Here is a 21934-nt window from a genome sequence, read left to right on the forward strand (position 1 = left end):
CAGAATGAAATAGCTTTGCTGAAGGGCTGCGTGTTGTTATTTACCTTCAAAAAATAGTGCCGTGGTGGTTGTGGTTGATGTCGGTGCATGAATTTAGCAGAAAACCAGACAAAGTTGAACAAAAAAATACTTTACAAATAGACTGTTTGCTTCACTGCCCCTCTGCAAGGTCTAGCTATATTTTGCCACAAAAACACCACCTTCCATATTTAAAAACATTTTTGTTAGGATTGCTTTCATAAAATAGTAATTAAATAAAGACAGTTGAACACAATCGGTCATGGGACATCCTATTTCTACTGAATTTCCCAATTTTCCCCATAGGAAATAGTAGAAATGTATGTACAGTAATCCCTCGTTTATCACGGCTAATTGGTTCCAGAACCAACTGTGATAAGTGAATTTGCGCAAAGTAGGATTCATTATTTATAGATTAAATGTATTCGTCATCATAGCATAGAAAACCTGTGTGCAACCTTCTAAATATAGTTTTTAACATTATTAGAGCCCTCTAGACATGAACTAACACCCTTATAGTCACCTTTAGACTTGTATTACCCAATATAGGAAACATCATTAGAGTAAATAAGCCATTTCAGACATAAATAAGATTTGTGCTTATGTGTGTTGCTATCAGTGTGTTCCCTCCGGGAGCTGAGTGGCGGGCGGACAAGTGACGTCGAGGGTTCAGAGTTGAGTTTTAGCTTGGTGTGGGTTACGGCCGTAGCCCGTGCTATTATTAGGAATTATTGTGCCTGTTGTGAGATAATTCAAACCTGCAATAAAAGCCTATTGTTGCGGCGATCAAGTCTGGTGTTTGTGTGTCAGTAACAGTACTGACACATAGTGACCAGTGTAGAATACTACATATCATTCACAGCGTCTTTGATTGTGTGTTCTGAATGCCTTATTGGTCACGCTTTACAATAAGGTACGCAAAAGTACAGTAGCTACTGAGTAACTAATGAAGAACTAATGAAGGTCTAATGAGCAACTAATGAGAAACTAATGAAGTAACTAATGAGTAGTGGTTAGGGTTAGGTAGGTTCATTCCTCATTAACTACTGTAATTTTGTGTTACCGCCTTATTTTTTTTATTGCAGTCCATTTTTATGCTTGAGAATGCTTAATTTAGGGAAAAATATTTAGAATTTGCTTCAATATGCATATTTATTTTACTAGTAGGCCTTATTCAACCACGAAAAAGCAAAATTCAGACCACAAAGACTCGTCATTTTGTTATTTTTATTATAGTGATGGTGATGACGGCAATAAGATTATAACTCACAGTTATTGTCAATGTTATCATTATCATGATTAATATTTTCATTATTACTGTTACCACTAATAACTGTCTCAATACAGTATTATCACTATGGCTGTTGATATGATTTTGTTATTTCTATTATGGACATTATGGCTGGCATAGACATTTTCTGATGTCGTCTTGTTGTTTGTTTCTCTTGTTGTTGTTGCAATTGTTGTTGTTGCTGTTGTTGTTGTCTCTCTCTGTATTGCCCCCCCACCCCACCCCACCCCCCGTCCCCACACTCGACCCTCTATCTCCATTTGTCTTCTTCTCTATCGCCCCCTGCTCCGATCCGCCCGCTCCATATTTGCATTACAATAAAAGATCAAATAGAGTCAAATAAAAACTATGTAACAGAAGAAGAGTATCTTACACTTTTCCTTGGCAGAGCAAATCTGTCTAGCCTGCAAGGGCATCTAGATCAACAATACTATTTGCTGGACATACTGTATATACTGGACAGGGCAAGGGAGAAAAATAACAAATGTATATATATTAATATTAGTCCTTTGAACTGCGTTCTAAATCTATTCTTAAGGAAAAATTGCTCAGTTACACATGGCAGAATGATTTGATGAGGATGTGGCCAATCTATCCTCTTGGGTGAAGTGTACAAACTGGGCCTAATGTGTGAGTGCATTGGATGGCGGATGGCATGTGCCAGTTTGTGTTTGTCAGCATATTTCCAATATAATGTTTGCAGCAACATTTCTTATACACCATGACTTTCTATAGCCCGTGCAATGTATTTAATGTAAGTGTGACATTATTATTCTTGCTAATCGGACTTTAAAATACATATAAATGTCATAAGTGGAGGCGCTGCAGTACTCCACTTTATTGTGAAGGGGTGTGGGTGTGCGTGAGCTGGAAGGTGCTTCTTGCTGCTGTCCTTCCATAGAGAGGGAAAGCCAGCGTTTTTTTTTTTACAACAGCACCAGCTAGAGCTAGATTTAGCAACCAAATCAAGTGCTGTAAATATATTTTTATGCTCTGCTGAATGAACAAATGAATTTGACTTCCAAGATGGAAGTTTACAAAGTGGTGTGAAACGGTGTTTGCCCCCCCCTTACAAATTTCTTTTTTTTTTTTTGCATTATCATTATTGTTTGTCACACTTAAATGTCACACTTAAATTGAAACTAATTTAAATATTACTCAATGTCAATACAACTGAACACAAAATGCAGCTTTTAAATGAAACATTTTACTATTAAGGGAGAAAAAAGATCCAGCCTACATTCCCCTGTGTGAAAAAGTGATTGCCCTCCTGTTAAAACATAATTGATATCTATCAGTCTGAAAAAGATTATAAAGCCATTTCTAAAGCTTTGGTACTCTAGCAAACCACAGTGAGAGCCATTATCCAAAAATGGCGAAAACATGGAACAGTGGTGAACCTTCCCAGGAGTGGCCAGCCAAACAAAAATACCCCAAGAGAGCAGGGACGACTCATTGAAGAGGTCACAAAAGACCCCACAACAACATCCAAAGAACTGCAGGCCTCACTTGCCGCAGTTAAGGTAAGTGTTCATGACGCCACCATAAGAATGACACTGGGCAAAAACAGCCTGCATGGCAGAGTTCCAAGACGAAAACCACTGCTGAACAACAAGAACTTTAAGGTTCGTCTCAATTTTGTCAGAAAACATCTTGATGATTCCCAAGACTGTTGGGAAAATACCACCTTTGGGAAGTGGTCTGACGAGACAAACGTTTACCTTTTTGGAAGGTGTGTGTCCCATTACATCTGGCGTAAAAGCAATGCCGCATTTCAGAAAAAGTACATCATACCAACAGTAAAATATGGTGGTGGTAGTGTGATGGTCTGGAGCGGTTTTGCTGCTTCAGGACCTGGAAGACTTGCTGTTATAAATGGAACCAGGAATTCTGCTGTACACCAAAAAATCCTGAAGGAGAATGTCCGGCCATCTGTTTGTGACCTCAAGCTGAAACAAACTTGGGTTCTGCAGCAGAACAATGATCCAAAACACACCAGCAAGTCCACCTCTGAATGGCTGAAGAAAAACAAAATTAAGACTTTGGAGTGGCCTAGTCAAAGTCCTGCCCTTGAAGCCCAATGAGATGCTCTGGGATGACCTTAAAAGCCGGTGCATGCTGGAAAACCCTCCAATGTGGCTGAATTACAACAATTCTGCAAAGATGAGTCGGCCAAAATTCCTCCACAGCGCTGTAAGAGACTCATTGTTATCGCAAACACTTCATTGCAGTTGTTGCTGCTAAGAGTGGCCCAACCAGTTATTAGGTTTAGGGGGTAATCACTTTTTCACACACTTTCTCTCGTTTCATTTAAAAACTGCATTTTGTGTTCAGTTGTATTGCCATCGACTAATATTTACATTTGTTTGATGATCTGAAACATTGAAGTATTACAAACATATGACAAACAACGTTTTCACACTATTGTATATCCAAGCCCAGCAGAGACCTTTACAACAAAGTATCAGAGTATCCAGAGTATCAAAGTATCCTTCCTGGAGAAGGATAGGGCATATGTACTTTATTGTACAAATAAAAGGTAAGACCAAAAAAGTTTTTCAGTTCATAAAAAAATAAATAAATGAGACTAAGAAGAATATGAAAACAAAGTGAATTATTCTCTCCCTTTTCTTGTTATCCTCTTAATGAGCAACCTGTATTAACATTTAAAAAAAGTGTAAAAACCACTGATCATAGATCATACAACAAACAAAACGATACTGTAAACCACCCCACTCTCACCTTGGTTCAGGAATATTTTAATCTAAAAGTCTGTGTTGTATTATTTATTCTGTATTATTCTTTTTATACAGAATCCTATAAAACTGTCTGAAGTAGACGTTCTTGGTGCTTATAATAGTCCTTGGAGTACACTGTGCATCACGTTAGCAAGCCACTGACAGTAATAATAAAATGTGAATTTTTGTATTTATCTCCACCTTCAGAGTCTATCTGACAAAGGATATACGGTAGAGCTTTTCAGTGAGAGGACCTTAGCGAGGATCATTCTGCAAATGTGTGGAGGATGCTGCTACATACAGTAATAGTCATTTATCCCCCTGTGACCTTTTCCTTTTCCTTCGTTACTCTCCAACCTACCTCACCATCATAAGGACTCAATAAGCGCGCTCCCTAGGGCTCACTGGCCAATGCAAGATAATCGCTGTCTTAAATACAAAATGCTCTTTATGACGGGGAGGGCTACATGAAAATCCAATCTATTATAATATAGTATTGATCTCATCGTGGCCAAACAAGTCCACAAAGTGGGAGGACATGAATGTTACACGCGTACAAGCGCTGATCGCAGCATTATACGACTTAGAAGAATCAATGCACATAAATTCAATTTTGAAATAGCCGTAAAACATAACCACTGTACATTTGTAAATACCACACGTGTCGGATTTGGCCTTTGCTGTTATATTGTCTACTTTCTGTAATTAATGTCGTCTGTCAAGTACACCATTTGAACTGTTTGCTTTTTCACACTTTCTTCTGCTCATCGATTATTAACAAAATATAGATTTTAGCCAAGTTCTGAAGGTCATGATGAAAATCACGTGTACGGTACATATACACAGGTGCCCTCTTCATTAGGCACGCCTCTAATTTGAGTTACTAATTTGAATACAAGTATCATTAAAACAATAATAAAGCTCCTTCTTGATTGGCATTATCAGATATTGATTTCATGTTTTTGTGATTAAATGTTTGGTTGCCTAATTTAATTACATGAGCAGGGAAACATATTAAAAAGACCTAAGTACAACCGCAATACAGTGGAACCTCTGTTTTTGTCTTAATCCGCTCCATAAGGTCTGATGAAAACTGAAATGTACAAAGGTGAAGCAATTTTTCTTGCCATGGTGAGTATCAGTCTTGTCATAGTGCGTTATTTTGCAGCCATATTAAAAAAAAAAAACACACACACACACAAAATAAATATGGTTAAAGGATTCCCTGTCCGGAATTTGTCAGAAACTGAGTCACGAACGCGTGGATGCTTTGTTTGGGCACTGTTTTGCTGTATGATACCCAAGACATATTTTTGACATTAATTTTTGTCGAATACCAGGGTGTACGAAAACTGAGTTTGCGCTGTATAGACATGCTGTTAAGTCACTAGCTCTCTGACAATCAAACCTGCGCATTATTATTTTTTCAAAGACTCGAATTAGCAGGTGTACCTAATAGTGTCAGTGCCCACTTAGCAATGTAGAGTCTGGCTGTTGTATTGAATGCATCACATCAAGTCCTTCCTGTTACATATTGGTTGTCTTTGTCAGTGCAGAGTTTCACAGAGTTTCGAGTTTCACTGCGCTTGTGTAAGAACCCCTCAGATATTTGTCCACAACACGCTCCTTAAACATGGCACCCAGTTTAAAAGGCTATATTTTGTCACATTAATGTCACAACACTATAAAACACTATATGAAAGGACTATATTTGTCCTACAATGAGGGTTCAAGTCAGGGCACTGGATGGAGATGAATATACACAATGACCAGTGGCCTGGCAGATTGGTTTTATGAGGGCGGAAATGTTTTCACATTCTCAACACACAACTTCCATCTCTGTCTCTCTCACTCATTCTCACTTGTCAGATTTCTCACTTGCTCTCTCTCTGTTTTGCTCTCTCTCACTCGCAGGCTCACCGACACATACTGTAATTTCACAAAGGAAAGAAGAAATGTGAGCCTCAGGCAGCCAGTGTGCGTGCGTGTGTGTATGCGTGTGCGTGTGTGTTTTCTCTGACTAATCAATAGAAGCCGTTGGAGTGAACAGAAAATAATCCAGTACATGTTGTGCTTAGGGATCTTGATTTCCAGCTTTAATAAACAGCCTTTATGCGAGACCAAACAACGAGGACGAACACGGTATTTTATCAACAAAATGCACAAAAATTATTTTTTTCATATGAACTCTTATATAACACTTGTTGAATCCAGCGTTGCGCAGCGTCTTGTCAGTGCATGCTGTCAGCCATTGTGGAGGAGAGAATGTATCGATGTGAGCGCAGTGCCTATTCATGTCATTTTATATATGGGCCACCTTGGGAACGTTCACCATTGTGACCTACATACAAACAGGGATGGGACGGCACAGTTTCTCCAGGTGCTCAGGGCACAGCGGCCTCCTTGTTTTCCTACCGGCACAAACCTTGGAGCGTTTAAATATTTCAAACACTTGAGAAAGTTTGATGGCTGTGTGGATGGTGGCGAGAAAGTGCTCGAGGAGAGGAGGATGATGGGAAGCATGTGTGTTGCACACTGTTTTAGGATAGAAAGTGACTTGAACAGTATTTCAACAATTGATGATGATCACTAAGAACTCAATTAGAAGGCAGCATTTATCCAGTGCATCCATTTCATACAACCAATTGTAGCCCAAGTTGTTCTAATTTCAAAACCATTTACGGAATTATGTAAAAATAAAAAAATAAAAATCTGTTCCAAGATTAAGCTGTCCCTATCATACAACATTTACTGTAATTTCCAGTGTATAAGGCGCTAATTCTTTCTTAAACTTTGAACCCTGCAGTTTATACAGCGGTGCAGCTCATTTTTGGCTATGTTCTAATCTCGTAACATCTCCTTTACTTCAGGGATACTACTAATCATTTAAATACGGTAGCGCTTCCTTTGGCAGGAGCCAATCGCGAGCTATTAGTGAAGTCACGATGAGCTTGTCAACCCATTGGAAATCACAGGAGGTCATTACTCAGTATAAATGGTGTCGTCTTACAAAGAACGCTAAACTCATCACACAGCAACTTAACACTCAAAAGGTACCTCAGAAATATACAATACAAGTACCAATAGGGGTTTAAAAAAACTATTTTAACTTTGTCCCAGCAAAGCATTTCATTGGTTACTCCTGGACTCTTGCTCTGGGCTCCTCTTGCTCCCTCTGATGGACAGAGGCAGCATAGGCAGTGTTTTTATAATAACATTTGCCATTCGTATCTCTCATGCAAGTACAAATATATATTGACCACTGTAAAATAGTTATTTACTCACACTTTTGACGCTTGCTATGCTTAATTAAAGCCCGATTGTATGTCATGTGTTGACAGGCAGCATAAGAGCACATCTTGAGTTTTGTATGTTGTGTCGATATGCACTGTTACACATCGTTGGTTGTACATGCTATGTACATTAGCATCTGCTTGGTAAGATAAACTGGTGTGTGATGTTTACATTATGTATTGCTCAGTACTGACATAACTTCCCCTCCCTACAAGCAGAACACGCGCTGTGCATAAGGCCCCACGATCCATGGCGAGGCCCCATTTTGCATGGAGGGGCGTATTCTCCTCAAATACGTAAAGGATGCATATCGCAGTAGAATAAGAGAACAAAATAAAAGAATTCAATATGCGGTATGCATATGTGCAGTGTATGCAACGTATGCAAATACACTTTTAATGCATATAGGAGTCAAAACACTGAATTGAAAACATTGGTATGCTTTTTGATAGGATGCACTGCCACAAGATATTATTATACCAATAATTTTCTTATAAAAAATGATAAACGTGCATCAGTAATTTAGTGTGACTGGTTCTTCTATGTCTTATACATTTTATAATACAACCAGGATTTCAACAAAATTCGTCAGTTATCAATATATAATCTTTTTTCCAAACCCGAGAGGCTTGAAGATGTTATGATGATATGTCTCTTATGTATGTTATGATATGATGATAGGTGTGTTGAGAGGTGCTTCACAGTGCATTATATTCATAATACAGCATAGAAGCATCTCAATACTGACTGACAGACCTGGGTTGTGCAAGTCCTGCTCCCCTACCTGAGATCTGCCCATAATGATACAGTGCTTTTTTTTCTGAAATACCTCACTTTCAATCCGGCCAAATGTATGGAAAAATATCAATACAATAACCAATTTCTACAAAAGTATCACTACTGGCACCATGTGCAGCTTTTTGGCTCATCCAATCACCAATTTCCCTCATCATGTTGTAGTAATACGTAAAGCAATGTATGCACTGCAGTCTTTCGGTATGTTGTGTGCGATTGGAGCACCTCATTTCCTCTCAGGTTAGAGCTGGAGGGCAGGAAGATGTGACTGTTGCTTGCTGGGCTAGTTTGTTATGTTCGGGCGGCTGTTTTTTCTTTTTTTCACACGCTTGCATCATCCTTGGCAAGTCTTTCATTAATATATTTATGAGTGATAAATCTTGTTTCATCTACTGCTGAGTGAAAGTGGATGTATAATCACTAACCTGACATTCTGTTGCGTGATGGATGAAACAACACATTTTCATGTCAGATGAGGGTTAGATTATGGGCCTAATTGATGAATTTGTCATTTTCTCACACTGACTACTTTGTGATATATTTGAAGCATGCAGTGATGACTCTTAAAGCAAACATACCTATGTAGTTTTTAGTAACTGTTTGTGTTTAACATTTATTGTCAATGTTGGCCAGCTTTGCAACAAATACACACACATATATATATATATACACAGCCATTTAGTGGATTATTTTAAGACTAAAAATGATAGTGTATGGATAGCCAGTGAGTAGGATTGTAAAAGTGAACCATTTCAGATTTTCAGCAGACGAAATTATAATTTTTTAATGATATTGAGAATTAATGGCAATTCATTGAAAGTGTTGGGCTAATTTAACAAATGTGCTGTATGGGTAATTTCTATGAATGTATTTCTATGAAACTGAACTTGCATACAATCTGGCTGTTTTAACCCAAATTATCCTGCAAGATGTTTATTTTAAGTACATTTAACTTCCCCACCATATACTAACTTGAAAATGTTCAGTTTGTCCTAGTTAATTCCTGTAAATTCCCATATACAGTATTTCCAAATTATTCTTGTTGCTGTAACATTTCTAATATGTTCTTTTGCAGTTATCCAGCTGTGTGTGAGTTCCTACAGAGCAATAACCTATTATCAATAATCCGAGCACATGAGGCACAAGATGCAGGGTAAGTTATCACTGCATTAAAAGACCAAAATATGAATTATAAATAATATGTGTGTGTGTCTGTGTGTGTGTATATGTATATATACACATGTGTATACATATATATACACAGTACATATATATATATATATATATATATATATATATATATATATATATATATATATGCACTCCTGATCAAAATCTTAGTGCTTTTTGTCTCACTCCCCCTTCTTGCTTTTGCATATTTTAGCTCTACTTAAAACCTCATTAAGATCCAAATGTGCAAAATGCAAATTCTAGCAATTTTTCAACTGGTCTTAAGATCAGAAGTGTATATGTTAAAGATGTCCAACTTTGACAGCCCTAATACTGTATATATATATGTGTGTGTGTGTATGTGTGTATATTTTTTTTACTTTGATTTCTGACTTTGACAGCTCTAATATATATGTATGTATATATGTGTGTGTGTGTGTGTGTGTGTGTTTGTGCATGCGTGCGTGCGTGTGTGTATATGTAGTATATAAATCTATGTATGTGTGCGTGTGTGTGTGTGTGTGTGTATAGTATACAGTATATATGTATGTACGTATACATATATATATATATATATATATATATATATATATTCTAAACAGCTATTTCAATGTAATGTACTGTATCTTCACCGCCAGTTACCGGATGTATCGTAAAAGTCAGACCACGGGATTCCCATCCCTCATCACCATCTTCTCTGCGCCAAACTACTTGGATGTTTACAACAACAAAGGTCAGAAAATGGGTTCATTTCAGTTAGCGCCTTCACTCGCCTCTCTGACAGAATGCCTTTACACTGTCTAGTAGGAATGTCTACCATAGGAGATGAAAATGTTCTGAAAAAAACTGACTTGCGATCATAAATAAATACATTTTTCACACGGTGATTGAAAATGAACACGATCATTTTGCCATTTATTACTATGTGCATGCGTTTTCCTCGTCTTTCACCTCCAAACAGGCAGGAATAGAATTCAGTCTGTGCATTGGTTCAGCACTAGACGATTCATAGAATAACGGTGATCAGGGAGTTGCTTTGTCTTTGTGGGGGGGTGGCGGGGCCACCAGCGTACACACAGCAAAAAAGTGGCGCTTTGTGAGGAGCAATTTAAGGTAACGTGAGGGGAAAAAGGTGCTTGCAAAGCTCAATGCTACAGCCCCTGTGTGGTAAAATTAATAATGAGCAATGTGAGCCCATCAACACGAACAAGCCAGTATGCCAAATTAATTTGAAAGTGGTAGCAACAAAAAGAACTTGCCCACCTGACCCTGTTTTCCCATCTGGGAAAAAAGATACTCATCGAGATGCAGATTACAAGTTAAACAAAATATTATATATAAGTGTAAAAATAAGTAAATTTTCCATTATTACGATATATTCTTCTTCTTATTATTATTGTATATTATAAAAGTCATATCATTAGTGTTTTATATGGTCTCAAAAAATGTTGACAATAATATTGTTTAGTGTCAATTTGTGGGACAATAAACATTGCATTGTTTTGTGACAAGGTTAAATAAGTTTGTCAGTCCAGTCATATTTTTTCATTGTACTTTTCTTAAAATGAATGTTAAAATCTTGTCGTGTCTCGTTCTCATGGTTCCAATGTCGTGCATCGTCTTGTCTCGTAAGTTGGGTATCTCGTGACACCCCTACTTTCTAGCTTCCCATTTGATATTTTGTGATGCATAAATGACAGGAATGAACACTCAGTGGCCACGTTATTAGGTCCAGTCTGAATAGATCCAATGCAGTTGCAATGCTCTGTATCATTGAGCCAATCAGGAAGCATGAGTTTAACGACACGTCTCCATTGTTGTTTGCAGTTAGAGAGGAAATGGCTTGTATTAGTTTTCCAAGGTATTGAAAAAACACAGTTATAAACATAGATGTCACTGGGTCTGTTTTAGTGTGGCTTGAGCCCTCCTAAAAAGCCTCCTTATAATTATAGCAGATATTTTTTGTGTAAGAAATTAGTTCAGGCATGCCCATAACACAAATCAGCCGTAATATGAGTCAAATGCGTTGTTATACAGCAGCACAGCAGCACACCTTGGATGTGGAAAAGCGCTACACAAGTGAAAGAACTTTCTCAGTGCAAAGAAAGTATTAACTTAGATTAACTTGGATTCTACCACACCAGGCAGGCGCTGCATGTCACTGCTTCTCTGTTAAGCAACAGTAAATATCCTGAAGTCAGCAGGGCGTTTTTCACTGTTTAAATTGTAAGTTGATGTCAGTTATTGTTAATGTAATGTAATTTGTTTGCATCCATGAGAAGAAAAGCCGATGGCTAAAAGGCTATGTGTTTAGATAACCCATTTGTTATGTATGAAAAGATATCCTGAATACTGAATCTAATGAGGGAAGGAAAACAGAGTGGGCCAGATAACAATTCCTGATAAATGCTCTTCAAATTTTCTTGCATTTTCCAAAGACACACCAAGTGGATAAGCCCCCGCTGTTACCAAACGTCCCTGGTTACAAACCGGTGCAAACAACAGCCACAACAATAAACACATTGGTAAATTAATGCCTCTGTAAGAGTGGCACTCAAAACTGAGCATTATCTCCGAAAAGGCATTTTTGATACAGGGGGAAAAAAAAGATAAACCGCTTGAATTGGATTATGTGTGTGTTCCTAATGTTGTGCTTTGTGCAGCAACATAACTCGCTTGTGAACAAGTCATCGGAATACATCAAGAAGCCCCCATGTGTGTTGATGCTCTCAGATCTTGTGTCTTGCTTGCCATTGGCTGTGGGAGATGGGGAGCGTGGGAGGGACTGTCAGCAGGCTGACTACCTCCATGTGGCTTTATGCCTCTCTTTTTGATGTATTAGTGTCAGTGCCTGGCCTCAGCTGTGCCACCTACTGGTTGGCATGTACACATGTACATACTGTAGGAGAGGTTTGCTGTAACATCACAGTAGAGTATATTTGCTCTAACACAGACAATTTGCAATTCTAGAAGTCTATATTATTATTTTTTTCCATTAGATAACATACTTCCTTCTGCTTCCCCCCAGCTGCCGTGCTCAAATATGAAAACAATGTCATGAACATCCGACAGTTCAACTGCTCGCCTCATCCTTATTGGCTGCCCAACTTTATGGACGTCTTCACCTGGTCACTGCCCTTTGTTGGAGAGAAAGGTATGACGTGTGCCTGGTGCCAGCTGTTTTTTACAAGCCTTACGTAAGGAACTCTCCATGGATTGTTGCTCGATTACCACACCTCTTACAGCTGCGTTTCTTTCCCCCCACCTCAGTCACAGAGATGCTGGTGAATGTGTTGAGTATATGCTCCGACGACGAGCTAATGAACGATGAGGATGAGATATTCGACGGTGAGACCTATCAGCCATCAAATTTAGCATTCAGTTGGAAATCTGACATGTCGTGCTTGTAATGCACTGTGACGCACACGCTGTAATGATGTTCTATCTCTTTCAGTCGAGATGCAAATTACAGCCGCTCATACATGCACATGTGTTTCTTTACAGCCAATGCAGCTGCAGCACGCAAGGAAGTGATCCGAAACAAGATCCGTGCTATTGGGAAAATGGCCAAAATGTTCTCGGTTCTCAGGTAATCCTCATCTCCATCCTAAAGTCTTCCGTCAATGCACTCGTTATACGCTCACCTTCCACTCATTAGGCAGAACATGTCCTAATACAAGTACTGTATCAAAAAGTGTGCCTTAACAAAGATAATCATGATCAGTTGTGATCAAAAAAATCTATTCTACCCAAGAATGAGAATACCTGAAATAAAGACACAGAACTTGAGCAGTTTAGTACGTACCTTTGAAAACGGGTCAGATAACATACAGAGCGCCGATAGCAGATGTCTGGCCAAGAGTGGCTTTCCGACTCAAACTCACACCCCATCACATGCAAATGAATGACATCACATAAGAAGCCAACTTCCACCAGGTGCCAGTGTGACTCAGAAAGAAGTCACATAAAAAGACACTTCCTTAGATGCTTGGGTACCAACATATGTTGTCAGGACCCCCTACTGGTTCTTACTAGGGCACAGCATCGAACAAGAAAGCCTGTTCAAACAACGATAATTTCCTTGTCACACCTATGGTACAGACAACCTCCTGCTTGGAAGTTAATGAAATTACATGTAATACGTGTACAAAATAATACAGTACATATAACTTATAAGATAACATGTGACCTGGGTTATACCAGTAAATTATGAATGTTTCCATCACACATGACACTGTCAAGGAGGTACAGTATTGATTGTTTATTGATGTGGTTATAGTTTGCAGTGGTGTTGCATCATACAAAAGGCATATATATCTCTTGTGATGTATCTTAATTAGACATGAGACAAATGTAAAGGCAGCTAAGTAGTATACAGCTTGTATATGTGTACATAACGTGTATAAAAAGGAAGGGCGTGAATATTTTTCACTGACTTTGACGGGGTTCAAATGATGTGATCCGTGATTCCTGCAGAGAGGAGAGTGAAAATGTGTTGACGCTCAAGGGCCTAACGCCCACTGGCATGCTGCCAAGCGGGGTTCTCTCTGGGGGCAAACAGACGCTGCAGAGTGGTGAGTACAAGACTGGGGATAAGACTCCCTTCCGTCCTTTTTCCCCTCTATTTTTTTCTTCCTTGCCGGTTATTTCATCTTGACATTGCTCTCTGAAAAGGGTCTGAAATCCCTTCTGAAACATTGCTCTTATTTAGTAGCTTCAGTAAATTAAATCTAAATTCTATATATACTGTATACTGTATATATTGCCTTTTACACATCCAATGGACAGGGATCAGGGTGAAATCTGTTCTTCTGACTTTTTTTTATCTATTTTTATCCCATCCACTGTAAAGAATGTGTGTGGATTTTACAGCCACCCTTTTACTTTCATGGATAAATAAAGAATTCATTTTCTTTGGTCTGGAATTGTTGATATCCACATTGAGGTGAGTGAGACGTGTAAATAAAACATGTTTGCAGGCAACAAATTCAGGAATCGTGTGGGAAGGCTGAGCTATGTCGACCACCAAATGATTGAACTGAAGACTCCAGTGCTTTTTGAATAGATCACAGCATAACAATCAGACCTTTGGGATGTCACTTACTTGGTCCATATCCGTGTGCCTCGATCACGCTCCCTTTGTTTTCGCTACATGAATTATTTGACTTCTGACCTCTATTCAACTCTCTCCAAGTCAATGCATGGCGTCCCACCAAGTTTGGCTCCATTGCTACTGGACATGTAAATTGCATCCTAACATTGAATCCTAACATTGAGCTGCCTTTTCAAGCGGGGGCTGCTGCCTTTTGACATTTGCATGGCTTTATCCGGAGTAACCTGCTTCCCTCCTCCTCCTCCTCCCCCAGCCACCATTGAGGCCATTGAAGCCATCGAGACGCATGATGAGGACAGAGAAGGTAAACCTGTGTGAGCACCATGCCCTCCACCCACCCCACCCCCCCCACTCTAATTCCACCCTCCCAAAATTGCCCCAGCATATGGGTTTCCTCCTTCCATCTTACTGGGCTTCCAACTCTCACTTACACAGCTCATGCACATATGCATCATCTCACACACATTATTATTATTATTATTATACAGTGCGTTCTAACGGGTGCACGTATGGCAAAAGGGTAAACAGATCTGAAGGGGGCAACATTTAGAATGCTCGATGAAACACACTTTACTACTGACATGCAGTAGAGAAATATCCATGACAATTTCCATGGCAACTTAATGCTGGAATGCCAACGTTGTTGCCGTATTGTTTGAGATAATACACGGGGTAGAATTTGTCTGCGCTTAATGAACTAAAACTCAAAACCAGGGGTCTCAGACTAAATTTCCCTGAGGGGCGCTTGAGTCTGGGTGAGGTTGGGCCACATCAAGTATTCCACAAAAAAATGGGTTTCAGATATTAAAAAAAAAAAACATATAAAATAAATATAATATAATATAATAATATATTGTATTATCTTTGGGAGTGCTTCTGGCTTCCCAGCATGCCTCGGGGTACTTGTTTTGTAAAAAGTTGCTGAAGTTACATGTTTGGCGTTAATGTAGTTATTTATTATTCCCCATAGTAGTAGTAGTTGTTGTCCTATGTGTTATACTGTATGTTGTGCTCTCATTTTTTTTTAGTTTGGTGATGTAGTGGTTTAGTGTTTTTTTTGTGTGTTTTTTTGTCTTGTGACCCCCACCCCTGTTAATTTCACTGTGTGACAAGCTCACTGCTCACTTAAAGAGCCTGTTCCAAGCTCAATTGCCTCTGACCATCTCTGATGACCCCGCGGACCACACTAACACTAAAGGCCGCGAGTTTGAGTCTCCTGCTATAATGAAATGTGGGAGGAATATAGTATTTCACTTGAATTTGATCTGGTTAGCAAAATGGTCATTAATAATGAGACTAATGATACTAATAATACATCACATTTACTATATACAGTATACTGCTTTTCTCGTTGCTCAATGATGTTATTTGTTAATATTTAGAATGTAAATATTAATATTCATAATTCTCATTAATATTATTGATATTACACATGTTCTATCTGTGTAAAGAGAATAAAATATAGAATATGCCATACATAAGTGTGAGACAGTTCATAATGCAGAGGAGTTATACTTCATCAGTGGTGGTTTCCACAGGTTCGCGTACTAAAAAATTAATATTAGTGTCAATATTTCAGCCTTTTCTATTTACATTATGCCTTTTGCTCTGTGCTTCCCATGTTTGCTGTTTTTTTTTTTTTTTTTGGTATTTTTACAATGTACCAATAAAGGAGCCAAATAGCCCCTGGGCCGCACTTTGAATTTCCCCTGCTTTAGTACACTTAGTGGACGTTTTATTTGGTACACCTGCAAAATCTAAAAAGTCCAATGCATAAATTCTGCCTTTACACTGATAACTATAAATACACGATGGTAAACGGCAACAGTGTATCCCACCTGTTTATGACACGATACAATTGTGTAGGTGTAACTAATGTTGTGGACAATAAGCGTTTTTTATATATATGTGTGTGTGTGTGTGTGTGTGCGTGTGTCACGCCTAATACTAAACAATATTTAGCAATAATGACAGGTGTATATCAGAATATACAACTGTGAGTCTGAGCTCCCCCTTTGTGTCTCTCCTCCTCCTCAGCCATCCGTGGCTTCTCCCCCCAGCACAAGATCACCAGTTTCGAGGAAGCCAAGGGCCTGGACCGCATCAACGAGCGCATGCCCCCTCGGAAGGATGGCGTCAACCACGTGGGTCACTCCATGGGAAAGATGAATATGTCCGAGGCAAACGGCACGGATGACAACAGCAACATCCAGTGAGCCTCGGTTGGTGGTGGTTGTGGTGGAGGTAGGGGGGCAGCAGCGACCTTTGCAGGTGTTGCCCGTGCAGTGAGACATTGCCAAATCGGAAATTCAGGCCTCAGAACATAGAAACACAAACAGGCCCACAGCAGATAGGCAGACAGACGGTGAAATCTGCAGCTAATGTAAAACGAGCTAAACGGTCATTTGTTTGGTGACAGTATGTCATTGCACAGTTAGAGGAGAGTTGTTGTTTCCTTCCTCTGCTCTATTACAGACTCAGTCGGACGATGACGGAAGACATGATTGCAGTATCTATGCCATGCTGATTATTTTACTCTTTTATAAAAGTGTTTATAACGAGTCACTCACAAAGTCACCGCTTGAGGATATTAATCTTGCTTTGAGAGTATTAAAACAAACTCACAACACCTTTGGGGCGAAAAGAAAGCAAAAAATGTGTGACTAATGTGGCAGCATAGTGCAAGGATCATATTTGGTTTCTTTAAACTGGATTTCTCACTATGAGGCAGTAGAACCATGTGAATTCACCCAGCGTATCAGCGAAGAACAGGAATGATTAACAATCACGGACACTTTATAAATACTATATGCAGTGTGGGTTTAGCGCTTTATTTAGCACAGAACCCAATTTGGTTGCTTCCGAATGGATCCCCTCTATGAGACGGAGGACCCATGTCAATTCACCCAGCTAATCAACAGAGAAAAAAAATTACACATAATGATGGGCTTAGCGCTTTATCTGGCAAGGAAACAAAATTGATTACTTCCGAATGGATCCCCTCGCGATGAGACCGTAGAACCATGTGAATTCTCTCAGCCAATCAGTTAAAAAAAAAAACTCTACATAAATAATGTCTAAACTTGCAGCGCTTTATCCGGCAAGGAACCAAATTTGGTTACTTGAAAATGGACCCACTCTCTATGAAGAAATAGAACCATGTGGATTCTTCCAGTCAATCAGTACAAAAACTCATTCTAATACTATACATAAATAATAACTAGGGATGCTCCGATCAGGTTTTTATGCTACCGATACCGATCATCCACAGGTGAAATCGGGCGATACCGATACCGATCACGTAGATTAGGTGTACATTTTAAAATAAAACACATTAAAAACATTTATTTTCCTAGCTTATTTTAAACCGAACAAAGCGAATATGTTTGTTTTACCAGAACATTAACAAAATGCTGGTATCCACAACTCACATTTTGTATTTCAGAATGCATTTCATTCTTGTGTTCTCACGTTATTAACTGAAAACCTGAATAAAAAGCAGGCTTGCAGGGGCCTCGTGGTTGTGGGGGGCTCCCTGGTGCCCGTGGGCATGACGTTGGTGGCCACTGGGCTATATACAAAATCACTGGTGAACTTTGGATGCAAGAGCATCCAGCAGGACCCCAGGAAGTCGGCAAACCCGGTTTCCTCCACTGCCGCCGATGTCCGGCCATCCAGCCTGACAAATCCAAACACTGTTCGGGCTATCACGGGCACTGCCGGCCACCGACGATCACATCGCAAGCCACGAAAACTCACCACACCCTGCGAAGTGCCCGCCCCCCCCAAATGCCGCACCAAACTAAAGCTTTTTAAGGCGTGTTTTGCAGGGTACAAAACCTATATATCAGTCTCATAACGACAGGATGTCCCACACAGCAGACATGCTTGTTTTGGCTTTGTGAAGGGAAAGTGGGTGGGAGATGGTCGCTATAGGCTGGCTGCAGCAGTGGGGGCGGAGCTGAACGGCGAAGGGAATCGGCATTTAAAAGAAAGTATTAGCATATGCCGATACCGTGCTTTTTCACGGAAATCGTCCGGTACTGATCGGTGGCCGATTTATCGGAGCACCCCTAATAATAACCCACAGTTGTGGCGCTTTATCTGGCCCGGAACCATATTTGGTTATTTCAGAATGGAGGCACTCTCTATGAGACTCTAGAACTGAGTGAATTCACCCAGCTAATCAACAACGAAAAAGGATGACATAGAAATAGAAACTGTGTAAGAGTTAGCGCTTTATATGGCAAGGAACCAATCGTGGTTGCTTCAGAATGGACCTCCCTTTACAGGAGAACCATGTCAATTCACGCAGCCAAACATTACACAACAAAACCGTATAAATAATGTCTGAAGTCTGGTTGCACATCTGGCAAGGAACCAAATTTGGTAACTTCAAAATGAACCTGTAAGTCAATATATTTGATCTTACTGATATTTTCTTTAAAGATGATCTCCAATAAATCACTGCAGTGTGAGATTAAACCTCCACATGACTCGCCGCCAGTCATCTCCTAGCATTTCGGAGGAGTTGAGGGCAGAAAAGAGGGGAGTTGGGAGACTTAATCTTCTCAACATCTACAGTATCTTCATATGTGAATGTTAAAAGGTTTCCATTTTTATATCAAGGCTCTCCTCCAAGCTACGTTATTACTTGTGATCACGTTGGCAAAGCATGACTTTTACCTCGCACATCCTCACTTTCTGGGAAAATAAAAATAATTTGAGCTTTCTCCTCCTTTTGATGAAGACGCTTCAGCAATCACGTCTGTGTTGCTATAGGACCGGATCACAGAGGCGGAGACAAGAGGAGATTTGGGAATTTTTGTAATAATAATAATATATCCTGCTTGTCCAGCACTGCCTGGTTTCTTACCTGCTTGTCTCTGAAGGGGAAGAAGAGATGTGTGCTGTCACTCAGGTGTGCATTAGCGCCCCTTTTGTTTGTGTTTTTGCACATTTCACAGAGATTACATGTGTAACATCTACACAAAGAACTTGAGAATTACACAAATAGGCAGCAACCCGAACATTTATTTTAATTATTTGAGAACCTGTTTATTCAACGGAAAATCTCACCATGGAGCGTGACTGAGCTGAGCGTCCACACTGTGATCCAAATAATTCAATCCAATTGTAAAGATTTTCTTACATACTGAAATGTAACAAAAAGCATCAGTCTGCTTGTTTTGACGTTGAATTTGTAAGAACCCTAACTTTAAAGGAACCCCACAATGATCAGACTTGTATGATAGAAGACAGCATCAGTTTTCTAAATGTCATATTCAAATCCAGGTTTGTATTTTATTTGTAATATTTAGAGAAGGAAATATGATAACGCTGGGGGCCGTGTGGTTAGCATGTTTGCTGCAAAGTCAGACCTGGGTTCTCCGCTTGGGAGAATCTCCGCTTGGGCATCCCTGTGTGGAGTTTGCATGTTCTCCCCGTGCGTGCGTGTGTTTTCATTGGATACTCCGGTTTTCTCCCGCATTCCAAAATCATGCATGTTAGGTTAATTGGCGACTCTAAATTGTCCATAGGTATGAATGTGAGTGTGAATGGTTGTTTGTCTATATGTGCCCTGAGATTGGCTGGCAATCGGTCCAGGGTGTACCCCGCCTCTCAGCCGAAGTCAGTTGGGATAGGCTCCAGCATACCCCCGCTACCCTAATGAGGATAAGCCGCATAGAAAATGGATGGATGATGACGCTGGAGGCCACTGTTAAAAGAAAATGGCGAGAACACAGCCTCATTCTTTGGAAGTTGTTCCCTCTCCTTTTAATTAATGGAAATTGTAACGTTTTTTGTTTTTTTTTCCAGAGATCCTTAAACGGACTGTGTGCAACGGAAATTCTATTTTTTTCCAAACAAAAAAAACATGCCAACACCAAACATATGTTACTACTCTGTTTAAAAGAGCAGATTGTACAAAAGTCTATAATTTTCACAATTAAGAGTTAAACTGCATAAAAAATACTGGCAATTTTCATTTGGCCCGAATAAAATAACTGGTGTTCATGGCTGTCACTCACAGCTGCTGATATTTACGTACATGTCCGTGGCAGTCATGTCGTTATTATGACAGGCTTTACATTCAATTACAGCTAACGTGAGGAGCTAAACTTTGTCAAATCGCTAACATTAGCTGACAATAAACTAAACTAGTGTGTGTCATGTCTCACGTACTCAAAACAGGAAGAGGCAGGATATAATGCCAGCGGTACATTCGAACGTTTGGCGCCCTGTAGGCAGCTGGAGGAACCCGCTGCACACAATCCCCAACAACTTGCACAATTCAATGTGTCCAAAAAGGAGTAGGAAGAAGTGGAGTTTCTTCTCTGTGTTTCAGCCATTACTGATTGACATTGTAGCGATTCGGGGCTATTTCTTCAAATTCATTTTGTTTTAAAAACTACAGTAAAATCTATGTAATGATTTTAATATCACATTTATAAGTGAGCTGGTCTTCTATCATAAGGCAAACTTGTCTGAACATTGAGGATCCCCTTCAAGAAACACAAAGTTCTGGATTTTTCCTTTCATTTTTTTAAAAATTTGTACTCATCTTTCTATATAACGATAAAGGTACAGTATGTGATTTAAAGACGGATGAAACAGTGATTTTTAAACACAGCATCTATGGTATGGAACGCATCAATGCATGCAGTTAAGTTCCTAATTGTAATGTGAGATTATAATTGTGATACTGTAGTTGTGTTTCAAATAGTAAACTTGAATTCTTTTACGATTACATTCAATTTGTTGGTTCATTTGTCTTGTTTTATAACATTTTATATATAGGCTTCCTTTTTTGGTTTGTGTCCATATTCATTTATGATTTATTACCACTGCTTTTAATTTTATATTGGTTTACTGTGTGCAGGGATGCCCTTCAAAGTGTTTATTTTTCTGTTGTACTGATGTACAGATGTTTAATAGCGTGAATGAATATAATCTCAATGAAAGCTACTTTCAGGCTGCCAAAGCATGATAGCATGGTTTTCAGATGTAAATGAATTGGACACCAAAAGAATCATGTGTCACACTTGCGTTTAAACAAAGAAACATTGTACTGGTTCTATTTACTGCTGATATTACTATTATTGTTACAATTTAGGCTTTATGGTTATTTTCCTTTCCTCTTGTTCTGGTTCTTGTATGGTCTACATGCATATTTTGACAAACACATATAATGGATTTTATCTTGCAACATGTTTTTTAATATCTCTACAAATATTATGTTGTTTGTTTGGGTTTTTTTTTTTTTTTTTTTTGCATTTGACTTCCTAAATGATACACACATTGTAAGCATGCCCTATGGGACAAATCTCATTTTTTTTACTCTTGAATAAAATATGCATGAACAAAATCTAGACTCATTGTTGTTTGTTTTTTTATTATTAAATTGATTGCACTCATTTTCCATCCAGCTACAAAAACGACATCCCTGCCCACAGCGGACAATTTAATATGTGTAAAGAAAATTCTACCTTTACAAAGACAATGCTCTGTCTT

At 39.1% G+C, this 21934-nt stretch overlaps 1 protein-coding gene across 2 annotated transcripts in view; it reads left to right on the forward strand.

Annotated features, from left to right (window-relative positions):
- The window catches only part of ppp3ca (protein phosphatase 3, catalytic subunit, alpha isozyme), a 34797-nt gene extending 13098 nt beyond the window's left edge, over nucleotides 1–21699 (forward strand). The window contains exons 7-14 of one of the 2 annotated variants that reach the window (XM_054754617.1): nucleotides 9212–9289; nucleotides 9945–10039; nucleotides 12335–12460; nucleotides 12577–12654; nucleotides 12811–12895; nucleotides 13783–13880; nucleotides 14673–14723; nucleotides 16457–21699. In XM_054754617.1, coding sequence (XP_054610592.1) covers nucleotides 9212–9289; nucleotides 9945–10039; nucleotides 12335–12460; nucleotides 12577–12654; nucleotides 12811–12895; nucleotides 13783–13880; nucleotides 14673–14723; nucleotides 16457–16635 — 790 coding nt within the window. In that variant the 3' untranslated portion in view covers nucleotides 16636–21699. The remainder of the gene's footprint in view (nucleotides 1–9211; nucleotides 9290–9944; nucleotides 10040–12334; nucleotides 12461–12576; nucleotides 12655–12810; nucleotides 12896–13782; nucleotides 13881–14672; nucleotides 14724–16456) is intronic. The other variant, XM_054754618.1, reaches the window with a different exon arrangement.
- Nucleotides 21700–21934: the final 235 nt, after the last annotated feature.

Source organism: Dunckerocampus dactyliophorus, chromosome 16 (assembly GCF_027744805.1).
Source record: "Dunckerocampus dactyliophorus isolate RoL2022-P2 chromosome 16, RoL_Ddac_1.1, whole genome shotgun sequence".
Taxonomy (NCBI): Eukaryota; Metazoa; Chordata; class Actinopteri; order Syngnathiformes; family Syngnathidae; genus Dunckerocampus; species Dunckerocampus dactyliophorus.